This window comes from Natrix helvetica, assembly GCF_964273705.1.
Source record: "Natrix helvetica genome assembly, chromosome: 2".
Classification (NCBI taxonomy): domain Eukaryota; kingdom Metazoa; phylum Chordata; class Lepidosauria; order Squamata; family Natricidae; genus Natrix; species Natrix helvetica.
In genome coordinates, this window is record NC_138552.1 from 181,057,353 (window position 1) to 181,071,786 (window position 14,434).

Below are 14,434 nucleotides of genomic sequence, written 5' to 3' on the forward strand. Positions count from 1 at the left end.
AAAAATCTAAAAACATACACTCAAGTAAAACAGATGTTCTGTTTTCTGAGGTTTTTGAAGAAAAACAATCAGGATCAAGTGACAATTTACAGTTTTGTATAAAATATTTTCCTCATTTTCCATTTTTAAAAATCTTTGCCCCTAAATGTTTTCAGGGTTTTATTTGCATTCTTCTGATAAAGTAAGGGAGCTGAGGGAAGAAAAATTAGGAAAGTTAAGCACTTCTTTATTTGATTAAAACAAAGCATCCAACAGGATGGAAAAAGCAATAGTGGGAAAAAAGACTGAATTGCTTCACTTGATTTAATCCAAGGGATACATAACTATGTCCAGTTGCAAGTATTTTAAATAATCAGAATTTGCCATACCCTCTTTATAATAGAGTTTTTACTGCAAAGATCCTCAATGCACATTATGCCACATTAAAAAAGTCTTTTTTGAAAATTATTGTAAAAAATTATTTCTATCAGCCTGCAAAAGGCTATAAAACTATTCCTAAATTTCTGAGGCTACACCAAGCCAGACCCAGTTAGAAATAGGAATGAAGTATTAGCATTTTCTAAGAATTGCCATCCTGTCAAAATCATTCCAATAGCAGAGTGTAAAACAATGCAAAACGTTACAAAGAACCATAGAAAAATATTCAAGGATATGCAGTCTCTATCACTTTGACCAAAGGTAATAATTTAGCGTCAAAAAAATACTGGATTAAAAATGAGATTCAAATGAGAATAGCAAGAAAAGAATCATGGCTAATTAACAAAAATGTACTCTCAAATTTATTAAACAGATAATTTCAAATTTGCTAAAAAGCACCTAAGTAAATTCCAGACGTCTAGAAGAATGTTCCAAAGAAATACTAGTTTAAAATAGACCTTTTGGGGTTTATATGGGTATTATTATGTGTAAACAATGAGATACCAACATGCCATTAAAGTTGGAGATGGTAGTGTCATGGTTGGGGAATTAGATATCTTGCTATAACTGAAGAAACTATACATTCTTCTTCGTAGCAGAGAATTCTACAATAGTATATCAGATCCTCTAACCATCAGCTGAAGCAAAAGTGAATTATATAGCATTATAATTACTTCAAACACACTAATCTACAAGAGAAAGTCTACAAGAGATCAAGAATAAATTCAGTGTTTTGGAATGCTCAGCTCAAAATCCAGGCTTAAGCCCCACATAAATGTTGTGATAAGACCCAAACTTAGAAATTTACGCTAGAAGACCGTCAAATCTGAAGTAAGTTGCCATAAAAGAATGGATCAAAATTCTTACAAAGAGTTTCTTGACAGTGAGATGGGTGATATATAAATTTGATAAATAAACAAAATACAAGAATACCGTATTTTTCGGAGTATAAGACGCACCGGAGTATAAGACGCAACAAGGTTTTGAAGAGGCAAATTTAAAAAAAAAGTGGGTAGGTAGATAGAGGGATAGAGAGGGAGAGAAAGAGAGAGAAATACAGTAGGTAGGGAGAGAGAGTAGTTAGGTAGGTAGGTAAAGGGGAGAGAGAGGGAGAAATACAGTAGATAGGTAGGGAGTGTGTGTGTGTGTGTGTGTGTGTGTGTGTAGGTAGGTAGGTAGGTAGAAGGATAGAGAGATATAGAGAGGGAGAGAAATACAATAGATAGGTAGGGAGAGAGAGTAGGTAGGTTGGTAGGTAAAGGGATAGAGAGAGAAATAGAGAGAGAAATACAGTAGATAGGTAGGGAGAGAGAGAGGAGAGAGAGAGAGAGAGAGAGAGAGAGAGAAATATAGTAGGTAGGTAGGGAGAGAGAGAAAGCAGGTAAGTAGGTAGATGTTTCCAGGTGTATTTATCCATGTACTGGAGAAGGAAATCGCTGACAATCTGCAGCACCTAAGACTTTGTTTCTGCTGGCACAGCACTTGATCAATATAATTCTCATCAATCAGTTAAAGAGCTTTCCAAAAGGAAAAAAAAGTTTTTGCACTCTGCAAACCTTCCAAAAACAACCTGTTTTTCACAAAAACAGGCCCGTTTTTTTTTAAAGGCATGAATAGCCTGGGGGGGGGTTGCAGAGTGCTCCTGGGGGGATCAAAAAACAGCCCATTTTTTGCGAAAGCGGGCCCTTTTTTGTCAAAAACATTTCATGCATAAGCCTTATGGAGGCTTATAGAGTGCTGCTGGGGCAAGGGGGGCAGCCCATTTTTTGCTCATTTCTGCCCTCCCCAGCCCCCAGAAGCTCTCTGAAAGTCTCCATAAGGGTATGCACGGCCATTTTTGTAAAGGGAGTGGGGCTTCAGGGGGCAAAAAATGCTGTATTCTATGTATAAGATGCACCCAGATTTTCAGCCTCTTTTTTGAGGAAAAAGGGTGCATCTTATACTCCGAAAAATACGTTAACTTGCCAATTACGGAAAGAATTTAGTTGTTGCAACTAAAGATGGTACATGTAGTTAGTTACTCAATCTAAAGTGGTAAAGATTGGATCACATTGTTTAATAATTGAAACAAGCACTAAACCTTATTGCTATTTATTCACTTGGATTCCTTTTCTGTTTGCCGACTCCATCTTAAGCTTGGTAAAATTCATTTTAAAGATGTGAAAAAATTTATAAAACCTGAAAAGGGGCAAATAAATTAATACTTTGGATTCTCTTTATTCAGAAAATCCTCCTTATCCAATTTAAACTTTAGTATACTATATTCAGCACAGAAATATCTCTGTTAAGAATGTAGAAGAGAACTCTTTATTCCTTTTTTTACTATTGGCTATGAAATAGCATCAGCTGAGAGCAGATACAATGCGAAAAAAATAGGTATGCTGGTTTAAGTCCCAGAGAAATGAAAGTGGTACAGCTATCTAGAAATTCTGACACAAAATTTAAAATCAATAGTATCATGATAGTTCATATGAAAACAAATATTTCAAAAATAAGATTGACAATGTAATAGTGATTTTACTTGTTTCATGATTAGTTAGGAAAATAGCAGCTTTCTTATTGAAGTTTTTCTATCAACACTGGCCAAAACTTAACTTGATATAGGAGAGAAAAGAGGTGACAGCAGTGAGGAAAGTTGGCAATACGTAGCAAATGCTTAATTTACTAGGTCTGCTCAGAAACAACCATTGCTGCCAAAAAGCCAGATTCTATTTTTCAAATGTTTCTGGCTGACCTCATTGAGCTGGGGGAAAATGAAAACTACAAGAATAATGTTTTTAAGCTGCAGTGGAATCCCAAAGTCGGCTGAAATGTTTGTTTCTACAAAAGCTGACTTAATAATCTGTGTTGGAACAAACAGAAATTACAATTTCCAGCATGTTTTTAAAATAAAAATATTGAATGCATTATAAGAGGGATCACCTATGCCTACTGGACTGTTCAGTAGTGAAGTATAAGATTCAGTATTAGCACTACTGATAAAAAGTTAAAACACAACATCCAGTGTTACACAAATGAATATTATTGATCAAGTTGGCGTTCCCTCTTTTCTCCCGAAATCTACAAATAGTCCACGTGAATCTCTCAAACATATGGAGAAATTTGGAGAGCAAGGAAATTCTAGCTCATCCTGCTAGAAATGTAACTTGTTCAGAAAATGGACACAATTACATACAACTCAAATATCTAAGTTTTTTTAGACAAAGCTCAAATAATTGTCATTATATGAATACTGTTAGTATTTGACCGAAAGATTTAAAAAGGATGTGAAGTCTTTTATAATTTGGATATTTCACTGGTATGTGTAGAAAATAGCTCTAACCAAATTGCTATATTAGTAACATTAATGATTTAATTTTCAAACCCCCCCCTTAATCAATTGGCTAATCATTTCCCTCCCAAAAATGATTTGTGTAATTAAAGTTGGTAATTCTTATCACAGGGATGCAGTTCTAAATTCTCAATTCTAAATATGTTTGCTAATGTTCCAAAATAATGAGATCCCTTAATGTTACATCTTGTATTGGAATTCTAACAGTGGGCAAAGAGAGGCAAATGGAAAACACTCCTAATGGCGGCATGCTTATCTCCTCCTTTTTTTCATGACTGATAATATGACAGCCGAAAAAAAAGGATTGGAGCTCCCCAAATGAAATTGGTGGAGAAATTCCTAGCTCCATCAGAGACAGTCAGGGAACTTTAGTGGCTATTCCTTCAGTCTAGCGAAACAGCCCCTTAAAAATAAATATATAAATAAAACATTAGATGGTAAATAAATTCTAAGATAAACAACTCATTATATTGTCCCAAAGGTTTTTTTTTTTCAGGAGGCAAAAGTCTAGAGAGCTTCTCAGTCATCCAGGTCATTTTAGCTATACAATTTGGGATGAACATCCTCTGAATGGTGTGGGAGTAGGAATGGATTTCCAGAGGAAAAATTGCAGAATACAGGAACCAGGAGCACTACTCAGGTGACCTTGAGAACACAGATAAACTTCCAAGTGCTTCAATGACCCTCTAAAAGGATGCAAATGACCAAGCTGTCTGCAAGGAATATAAATTCTTCCCCACTATCCTGTCAGATCTGAAGAAGCTTCTTGGATGAGAAGCGAAACGTCTTCCAAAGAAAAAACAAGAAAGTCCAGTTCTCCTGACAAAGCTGGATGACTGAGAATTTCTACAAACTCAGTATATTGCATTTACTAGAAATGCCAAGGCTCTCAGTCTGAATGGATTGATGAAACTGTTAAATAAAATAGGTTTCATACTTCAAGACATTCAGATTCTAAGTTCTTCCAATATTTATATCTTAAAAGTGAATGTCAGAACTTAAAATTGATTTTATCTTCCACTTCTCAACTGCCTTATTTTAATAATATCCTAGTAAGATTAAATGCTTAATGAACATTTATGTGTATATCTTCTAACATTTACAAGATGCTTTCAACAATAATCATTTGACAATTATTGTATCAGGAACAAATGGTTGGCCATTATTTAAATCTTACCTTCATATTAAGAATTAGCCTTTCCCCCATGCCTCACAATATACATATATATATTCTCTTTGAAAAAAAAATCATTATAAATTTCCAGGAAGCAGAATCATCAGATCAGTTCTGTATAGCAACATATGAATTGAGTCACTGAGTGAAGCTCTTTTTGATGAGCACATTAGGGAAGCTGGCATTCAGTTCTAGGACAATTCGGTGATCAATTTGTGAACAGAAGGACACATCAAGTAAGGACAATTCTTTACAAGACTCCAGCAATTTCCTTAAAGAAGCCGGGCTTACCATTCTTGTCCCTGGAAAAGAAGAGAACAAAATGTTAAAGGGAGGAGGGGGGGAAGGAATACTTAAAGAAACAAAAAAAAAAAGGTCACAGGGTTCTTTAAGGAAAGCAACAGTTTTCCTAAATAATATAAAGCTTTCATTTTAAAACTTTTTTCTACTGCAACCTATTGTCAAAATTAAACCATTTTTAATCCTTTCAAATATTATTTTTGTTTTATATTCTGCATTTCCTATGTCATTTTGAATGCTAGTATAAATAGAAAGGTGGAATATAAATTAAATAATATTGAGTCAACATGGAATGGAGACAAAAGAATAGGATTTTCATTCAACTCTACAATTTACTGTGGTTTACGCTACAACTCTACAATGGTTTGGCAAACCACAACATTTAAACCATGAACTTTTTATTATAAACAAAAGGACCCATTTTATTTTCTTCTCCGCTAAGTAATGTTTCCCTTTTTCAGGTCAACTAGAGAATTTGTTCCCTGAACCTGTGTAGTATTGACTTCATCTTATCAATTAGGTGGACCAATTAAAATCAGTTACCCTGGAAAGTGCAACACAAAAATGTCGTAAAATGTGCCTTACTTAGTTAATAATGTGGTATCGGTGCTTGAAGCCAAGTGGTGAAAAGCAATGGCCAAGATAGCACAGCTAGATTGTAATCTGTAGCATATTTGCAATGCAATTACAAGCCTATCTTACTTAAAATGAGCACAAATTGTAATCTTAGCTAATACACAATTCAAAATGATCTTTTTGGGCACTGATTTCATTTAAGGATAAACTATATATCACAAACATACTACTGGAGTGCACAGTCCTTATTAATTTAAGAGTCTTTGAGTAAAAACAAATTATATTTGCTGTATAATATGAACACTGTTAGACTTTATGCATACCGGGGATTATACCATTAATAAATAAAATATCAACAGCACTAATAAGGTACCGTTTTGGTCTAGGGGTGAAGATTCCAGGCTAGAAACCAGGAGACTGTGAGTTCTAGTTCTGCCTTAGGCATGAAAGTTGTTTGGGTGACTTTGAACTAATCATCCTCTTTCAACCCAACCCACCTCACAGGGTTGTTGTTGCATGGAAAATAGGAGAAGGAAAGAATATTGGGCATGTTTGCCACCTTGACCTATTTATAGAAATAATAAAGGAAAGATAAAAATAAATAAATAATACTCCGGACTAATGGGTGGAAACCAGCACAATGAGGAGGGCACCGACAAAAATGCAAAAATAGGCTGCCTCCTTCCCAACAATCTGAATATGATGGCTGCATACAGAAGGCATTTGAAAACAGGCCAATATTCACGTGTCCCAGTTTTTAAGTTAGATGGGAAAGACCGTTGAAGAAATCCTCATAATGGAAGCTCTGGAAAACGCAGGTAGGCATGTTATTGCCTCTCTCTAGTGGGGGTGGGTGGGGGTGATGCTTTTAATGTGCTTATTTCTGTACAGAAACTGAGTAACTGCACTGTGAAACTGTCAAGTAAACTGATGGTTTTGACAGGCACAAGGGGACAGTTGGAACTTTTGGCATTCTAAGAAAATGTGGGAGGCATATATATATATATATATTAGTTTATAGCATCTAAGAAGCCGTCAAAAGAAGAATGCATTGTTATTCCTCCTTCCGTGCCTGAACAGTTTTACATATTAGGCCTTTTAAATATGTGTGAACTTTGCTAGAATTACGTTTTTCATTCAATGAACTGAGATAGCAATTTAGGTAGGGTGCATACAGATGGTTAAACCCACCATATTCTCCTAAGCTGTACTTTATGCTGCCTGGCTGCAGTCAAAATATCAAGTGGAAGTTTATTTTTCTGGAGCATGTTTTATGCCCTTATTTAAGCATAATCCAAACATATGTTGCAATTTATGTGATCACATAATGGCTCTGCATATGTTGCTCTGCAAGCAAAGAACAGAACTATACCCTTTTCACATATTGCCCATTTTCAAACTTCAGTATTAACAAGCATTAGAAACCACAAAAAGAGAGAAGAACAGGGGTGAAAGTAAACTAACTATATCTGAGCACTTTCTGAAAGGGGAGGTGATATTTCCAAAGGATGTCAACTTGCATACTCGTAAAAAAAGTAAAGGTTTCCATTGCCAGTCATATCCGACTTTAGGGGGCGTTAGTCATCTCCGATTCACAGCCAAAGAGCCAGTAGCGTCCATGATCATGTGACCAGCATGACTATACGTCAAAAGTGTATGGAACACTGTTACTTTCCCACCGTAGTGGTACCTATTTCTCTACTTCCATTTACATGCTTTCAATTGCTAGGTTGGCAGGAGCTGGGGCAAGTAAAGGAAGTTCACTGCATCACATGGTACTTAGGTCTCAAACCTTCCAGTTGACAAGCCCAGCATCTACTCCTTTTGTTCTGTAGGTAGAACGAGGCAGGCAGGAACTGAGGCAAGGCAGTTGACGCTAACACAACCTTTATTAACAGTTAACACGGCAAAATGTAAGGCAAACCTGGAACCGGAAAACAGCAACATTTGACAGCTGACAGCCCTTTTATACTAGAGCTGTCAGACGTTGAACCAATAGAATGGCTGCATTCTCCCGCCAGCTGGCTGCTCGCGTCTTAACCAATCAGGGGCCGGCAATGATAGTCAATGTCGTCGTAGGCTCGAGGACTTAGCACCTTTATTTGTACCTACTGGCTGAGTGGCGGATATAGCAATAGCACTTAGATTTATATGCCGCTTCACAGTATTTTACAGCTCTAAGCAGTTTTACAGAATTAGCATATTGCCTCCAACGATCTGGGTCCTCATTTTACCGACTTCGGAAGGCTGAGTCAACCTTGAGCCACTCAGGATTGAATTCCTGGAGTGAGAAGTGAGTTAGCCTACAGTACAGGTAGTCCTCCACTTATAAACACAATTGAGCCCAAAATTTGTGTTAAATCTGTTAATTTGTTTTGCCCCATTTTATGACTTTTCTCACATTTGTTGAGTGAATCACAGCAAGTTCTTCCCCACTGACTTTGCTGATCAGAAAATTGCAAAAGGGGATCACATAACTCTGGGACAATGCAACTATCATAAATGTGACCCACTTGTCAAGCATCCGAATGTAAATCACGTGACCCTGGGGATGCTGCAATGATCGTAAGTGTTATAAATGGTCATAAGTCACTATTTTCAGTGCTGTGGCAATTTCAAACGGTCACTGAATGAACTGCTGTAAGTCAAGAACGACCTGTGCTGCATTCTAACCACTGTGCCACCATTGTTGTTTTTTAGTTGCGAAGTCGTGTCCTATCCATGGACAATGTTCCTCCAGGCCTTCCTGTCCTCTACCGTCCTCTGGTCCATTAAAGTTCACACCTACTGCTTCAGTGACTCCATCCAACCACCTAATTCTCTGCCGTCCCATTCTTCTTTTCCCCTCAATCTTTCCCAGCATTAGGCTCTTCTCCAGTGTGCCACCATAGCTCACGGTATGAGAGCAGGATGAGGAAATCCAGGTTCAAGCCCACTCTCAGCCTCAGAAACTCATTTGGATCACTCATTCACTCTCGACCCAAACTACTGCATAGAAGTGGAAGAAGTCCTACCTACTACAGTACTCTGCTTTGAACTCCTGAATGAAAGACACAGTATAAGTGTAACAAAGAAATAAATATCTCTAAGTTATTTTTGAACAGACGTCTATTATCATGAGAATTCAACATTTTACTGCAGAACATTTAACTGGCTATTAAATCCACACTATTATTGACAACAGGAAAGGGAGACCTAAAAAAGGATAAAACTAGCTTGTTGTCTAAAGAGATATTTAAAAGATGTTTATTTTTCTCTATGGAAGAGATTTTAATGTTTCACATGGCTGAACTTTAACTTAGCAAGGTAGCATATTTTTGTGCTGGGTCAGGAGAGGATGTGTACTGGTCCATTTAACAGCAGCAGATGTACATTTTTCTTGTCTTTTTGTTGTCTATTTATTGTTGTAATAAAACCTTGAGCATTGGAGAACCCTGACATAAATATTTAGAAACAATAACTTATTTTATGTTTAGCTATAGTCATTCCACAAACACTCTGCAGCAGTTACTTTCAAGATACTTTGTACAATGAATTAACGCAAAGCACACCAAGAAATCTATCACTTAAAAAGACTACAATGATAAGTCCAACAAACCACTTTCCCTCCAAAAATGAAGGCCTTGATAATCATCCTGAAATGGGGGGGGGGGGGGGGAAGCTGGCTAAAAACTCTCACCTGTACCTCACACTAAGCTTTGTACCCCACCTGTTTTTATTTTTATTTGATTTTTAAAATGAAGCTGAAGATTTTTCACGTTTCAAAGTAAAGTTACGACTTCTGGCCCCATCCTGCTTATCAGGACGTCCCAAGCATCCTTAGAAAATAAAATGGGTAAAGAATAGCATCCCAGCACTTACTTTTGAAATATACTATTCTTCCAGGCAACACCAACGAAGTATAAATTGGGAGATGGTGGAGAGATTCTGGAAATTTCAGAGAAACACAGCAAGGACAATGCTTTGCCTGTGAGGTGTCTTTTATATATTTTACAATTTTTTGATAGTATATGGGGCAGAGGTGGGTTCCTACCAGTTCGACCAAGTAGGCAGTAATTCGGCCGCCCACGCACTCAGACTGGTTCTCTTGTCGGCAGCGCCATCTTTCTTTTTGATACTATGCATGTGCAGAAAAATCTTCATTGCAGAAATGTAATTTCCCCCCCTAATGTTCTGCACATGTGCAGACCTTTTTAGGTGTAAATGCACGAAGTCACATTTTTTGCATGATGAACCGGCAGTAATGCAATCCACGCTTGGTATGGGGGTGCATGTGTTTTTACAAGGTGTGTGTCTTTTGCCTGAAGGCTATGGCTCCATTATTTGTGAATTCTAGCTTATGATAAAGATTGTATGAAAAATAATATGGAGGTATATTGTCAGCAGATGGATCAAACAATAAATGGATCAAATAATAAAAGAAAATAGCATTAAACTTCCATTTTTGGTAGATAATGCAGCTTGTATACAGTACAATTAAATTAAATTTTATTGCATAAACTGATTTTTTCTTATACGGGGGTACCCTGGTATTCATCGTTAATTGGTTCTGGGAGGCACAATGAGTACCAAACAATTTTTTTCCCATAAGGAATAATGTAGTGAGTCACAAGGCAGCCAACACAGACAAGTTCTAGTTTGTGTGTGTTGCATGCCAACAAATGATGAGTACTGGGACAGAATTTTCCCATCAAAGGGCTCAGAAGCTAAGTGAGATTCGTACTTGATTGGAAATACTATCAGGGAATTTCAGGACTGTTAAAATAGATTGGAGAAATCTAAACATCCAGATTAGTGGCAAAATACATAAATAAATACAAAATACATTAAAATACATAAATACAGTTTGAAGTATGTTGAGAGCTTTGGGGTCTACTGCAACACAATTGAAAACTTAAATGTATTTATTAATGTTTAAATCAGCATTTAAATATATTTTTAAAAGAAGAAGTCTAGTTTTTGCTTTTCAGGAAACTCTTTATGATAAGGTCCCCACTTTATAAATATATCCTGTCATGCACTATTATAATTCCAAGTTCTCAAAGCTGGCAATAGTTCTTGAATGAATTTCAGGAATTCATTAAAAAAAACTAGATTTTTTAAAAATAAAAAGTAGCAGCAAAGAATAAGTAATTAGGCAAATGTTCCCAATATTCTTAATCAAAGAATTTGGAATGATTTATCTTACTACCAATGATTTATTAAAGCCATGAATGTATCTGGTATTAATTGTTTTTACGCAGCAAGCTGCCATCGGGAAATAGAAGATGCCTGAACATAGTATTTCCAACAGAGAGAATATTTGTAGCTTAGAGTTGGACTGTGGGGTCCCTGGTGCTATCTTAGCTTGGTTGTTGTCTTTCAAGAAAACAACCAATCTCAGAGAATACCAATGGCCCCACACATAGTATTTCAAAATCACACCTTTACCCAACCTCTAATTTTCTCTTCTGATTCAGATAACAATTAATTAATTTACAGAAGAATTAAGTGTTCTTGTGAGTACTTACCTAAAATATCAAGCTGTCGAAGATTTGTACAATTTGCAGCAAGTTCTTCAATGTCAGAATCACACACAGATCGGTTAGCTGTCAGAAAAAGCTTTTGCAAATTTGGTAGCTTTCGGGCAAGTTTTGCAAAGCATCCCGTACTGCTCTGAAGGGTCGGGCACCAGCCAAGATCAAGCTCCTCCAACAGTGAACAGCCCGCAGCCAGCTCTGCTAATCCATTTTCAGAAATGTTTTTACATCGCCATAAATCCAATGTTCGAAGTTTTTTGCATTTGGCTCCCATCATACTAGCTATAGTGTCATAGTCCTCAATCTGTCAAATTAAAAATATTTTAAAAACCAAATGGGGTTATCTACTCTCACTGTAGACATCTAATAAGGTCTATACTTTGTTCATCCTATAGACCCTTAAAGGAACCTAAGTATCAGTTATTTAATTGGTCTTCAATACCTTCTAATCAAGAAACCATTTCTGATCAATGCATCAGATAAGTAACTATTTTTGGCACACAATTCCATCTAACATCTAACATACCATGGTATTTTTAAGTCTCTGTGACTTCAGAAATGGAAAATAAAATAAAATAAACAATTCCGATGGATCTTCCTTAAATGTTGCTCTATAGTTTGTCTGCTGAAAAAGTTCTGCTTCAAGTCTTGATCCTCATATATTTAGTGATCATTGGACTTGAAGAACAATTCCAAAATAGGAACAATATCTGTATAAATGTTGTTTCTTACATCATCATCAAAAGCATTTTAAATGAAGTCACAAGCACGCTAGCCAGTTAAATTTGCACAATATAAATATAATATGATGTAGACTGACTTTACTCTTACTTTGAAACTAAGTAGTCTCATTTTGAACTAATGGAAGTTTATAGACTGTCTGATAACAGAACTAGTCTTATTTAGAGTAAGAACAAGTAAACTAATATGCAGGGTGATTATAGAACAAATTATTGAACTCAATCCTTGGAATTTCTTTCCCCCAAGGGGTGAAAAAACCCACAATTTATTAATTGAATTTATTTGCTACCTATCTCTCAACAAGGCAACTGAGTAAATAGCAGGAAGACATCAATAGACTGGAATTATACACTGGAGAGGATATTAAAAAGTATTACTTGTCAAAGCAAGTTCTATTTCATATCTATAGCAGGACACGCTAGTATTTATGCAAAGGAAATAGTATATTGAATAGTAGACTATAGTAGTCTACTATATTCATATGCAGAATTCCTGCATGAGAGCAACATGACATGTGAAAACCACCTCATATATTTGAATTTACGTAGCTATACACCATTGTTTACGTAAGCCAAATTTCAAACAAGGGAAGATATTTGTTCTGTTTTTCACTTCTTCTGTGGTTATAGATCTCAAATAAGCATTCATTTACATATTCTATAATGTAGAATGTAGAATTTTATATCAATTCTATAATTCATTTATATTAACAAAATCAAACATTCTTGACCCAATTCTGGAATTATTTTCTCCTTCAAATGAACTGGGTTGAAAATGAAGACTTAAAGCTCAAAACTCTCCATTTTTCTTACTGGAAGGTTTTATAAACAGACAGTAACTGTACATGATTGAGGGAGAGAATGACCATTGGCTTACCTGAAGGGTTCTTTTCCGTGCGCTGTGGGAGAGTCCAAGCAACGGGCTGAATCCTGTCCTTCTGCCCAATGGACTGAATTGAATTTCCGGCCATGCCTCCTCATCTCCTCACATATCCAGTTTTCAATGAAGGCATGGTCTGAGGTTAAGTAGTCAATAGTACATCGAATGTAATCCATAAAAGTCAATCGAGCGGAATCGATCCAGTCTGAAAGAACTCTCCACCCAGGGCGGGATTGGACTCTCCTGCAGTGCATGGAAAAGGACCCTTCAGGTAAGCCAATGGTCATTTTCCCATGCGCTGCTTGGAGAATCCAAGCAACGGGACATACCCAAGCAAAACTATGTCCAGGGTGGGTGAAAAACGGTGAAAGTCTAAGTAGAGACAATTGATTGCAGCACTCTTCTGCCAAAGGCAGCGTCTGCGGAAGCACATTTGTCCAATTTGTAGTGTCTGACAAATAATGAGGGGGACACGGAAGTTGCCACCTTTCAAATCTCCTCAATCGACGCTTGGGTGGCTTGTCTTTTAACCGCCGCGATGCCACGTGTTCGGGCAAGTTCGGAGCGGCAGGAAGGCAACGTGTTCGGACAAGTTTGGAGTGGCAGGAAGACAGCGCAATCAATAGAAGTGCCGCTCACCGCAAGGAGACTCCCAGCGCCAGAAAAAAAGCCGCGGTTTGCCTTTTAAGTTATGCGGCTCGATTGTTCTTCCTCCAAACTCACAATCTAGCTCCCGGCAAGCTGCGCATTGAAGCCTGTCACCCCCGCTGTCCTGTGAATCGGACAGGGCTCCTGGCTCCACAGAGTAGGAGGCGCGGCACCCCAAAGGGGTCTTCTATCCTGTGCGAGACAGAAACGACTACCCCTAGGCGCTGCAGCTGAGATAAATTTAGTAATTTAGATTATCCAATTAATCCAATCAAATCAATGAATTTTAGTCATATTAACAATAATTTGAAGGTTTCCTACCTAGGAGCCAAAGCAGTGCTTGGACCAAAAAACTGAGAGGAAACTGGGAGGCAATGGGAAATGGAGGAATATTATAGAAATTTCCCTCAGTCTATGGACCAATCAGGCTGTGACAAAACCCATGCGTAACCCCTCCTCGATTCTACTGGGGGAAAAAACAAGTCACACCAATAAAAATAAAATCTAAGTGCAATAATCAGGAGACATAAAAAATATGTCCGAATGGGCAATGGACTGAATTGAAAACTGGATATGTGAAGAGACGAGGAGGCGTGGCCGGAAATTCAATTCTGTGCATTGGGCAGAAGGACAGGATTTAACCCGTTGCTTGAACTCTCCAAGCAGCGCACAGGAAAATGGGGATTAGGGTTGAATTCCTAATTTCAATAATTTGTGCAATGATAAATTTGTGCAAGTGACCATTGGCTTACCTGAAGGGTCCTTTTCTGTACACCGCGGGAGAGTCCAAGCAATGGGTTAATTCAGTCTGCTTGCCCTTAGGACTGAGGAACTATTTTTCCTTTAGCC

General features: G+C 37.2%; 1 protein-coding gene across 5 annotated transcripts in view; it reads right to left on the bottom strand.

Annotated features, from left to right (window-relative positions):
• Positions 1 to 1,421: 1,421 nt before the first annotated feature.
• Positions 1,422 to 14,434, bottom strand: part of FBXL4 (F-box and leucine rich repeat protein 4) — a 51,568-nt gene continuing 38,555 nt past the window's right edge. For 4 of the 5 annotated variants that reach the window (XM_081941079.1, XM_081941077.1, XM_081941078.1 and 1 more), the window contains exons 7-8: positions 11,309 to 11,621; positions 1,422 to 5,224 (exon numbers count right to left, since the gene is read on the bottom strand). In XM_081941079.1, coding sequence (XP_081797205.1) covers positions 5,061 to 5,224; positions 11,309 to 11,621 — 477 coding nt within the window. In that variant the 3' untranslated portion in view covers positions 1,422 to 5,060. Of the gene's footprint in view, positions 5,225 to 9,507; positions 9,617 to 11,308; positions 11,622 to 14,434 lie in introns of all 5 variants that reach the window. The other variant, XM_081941081.1, reaches the window with a different exon arrangement.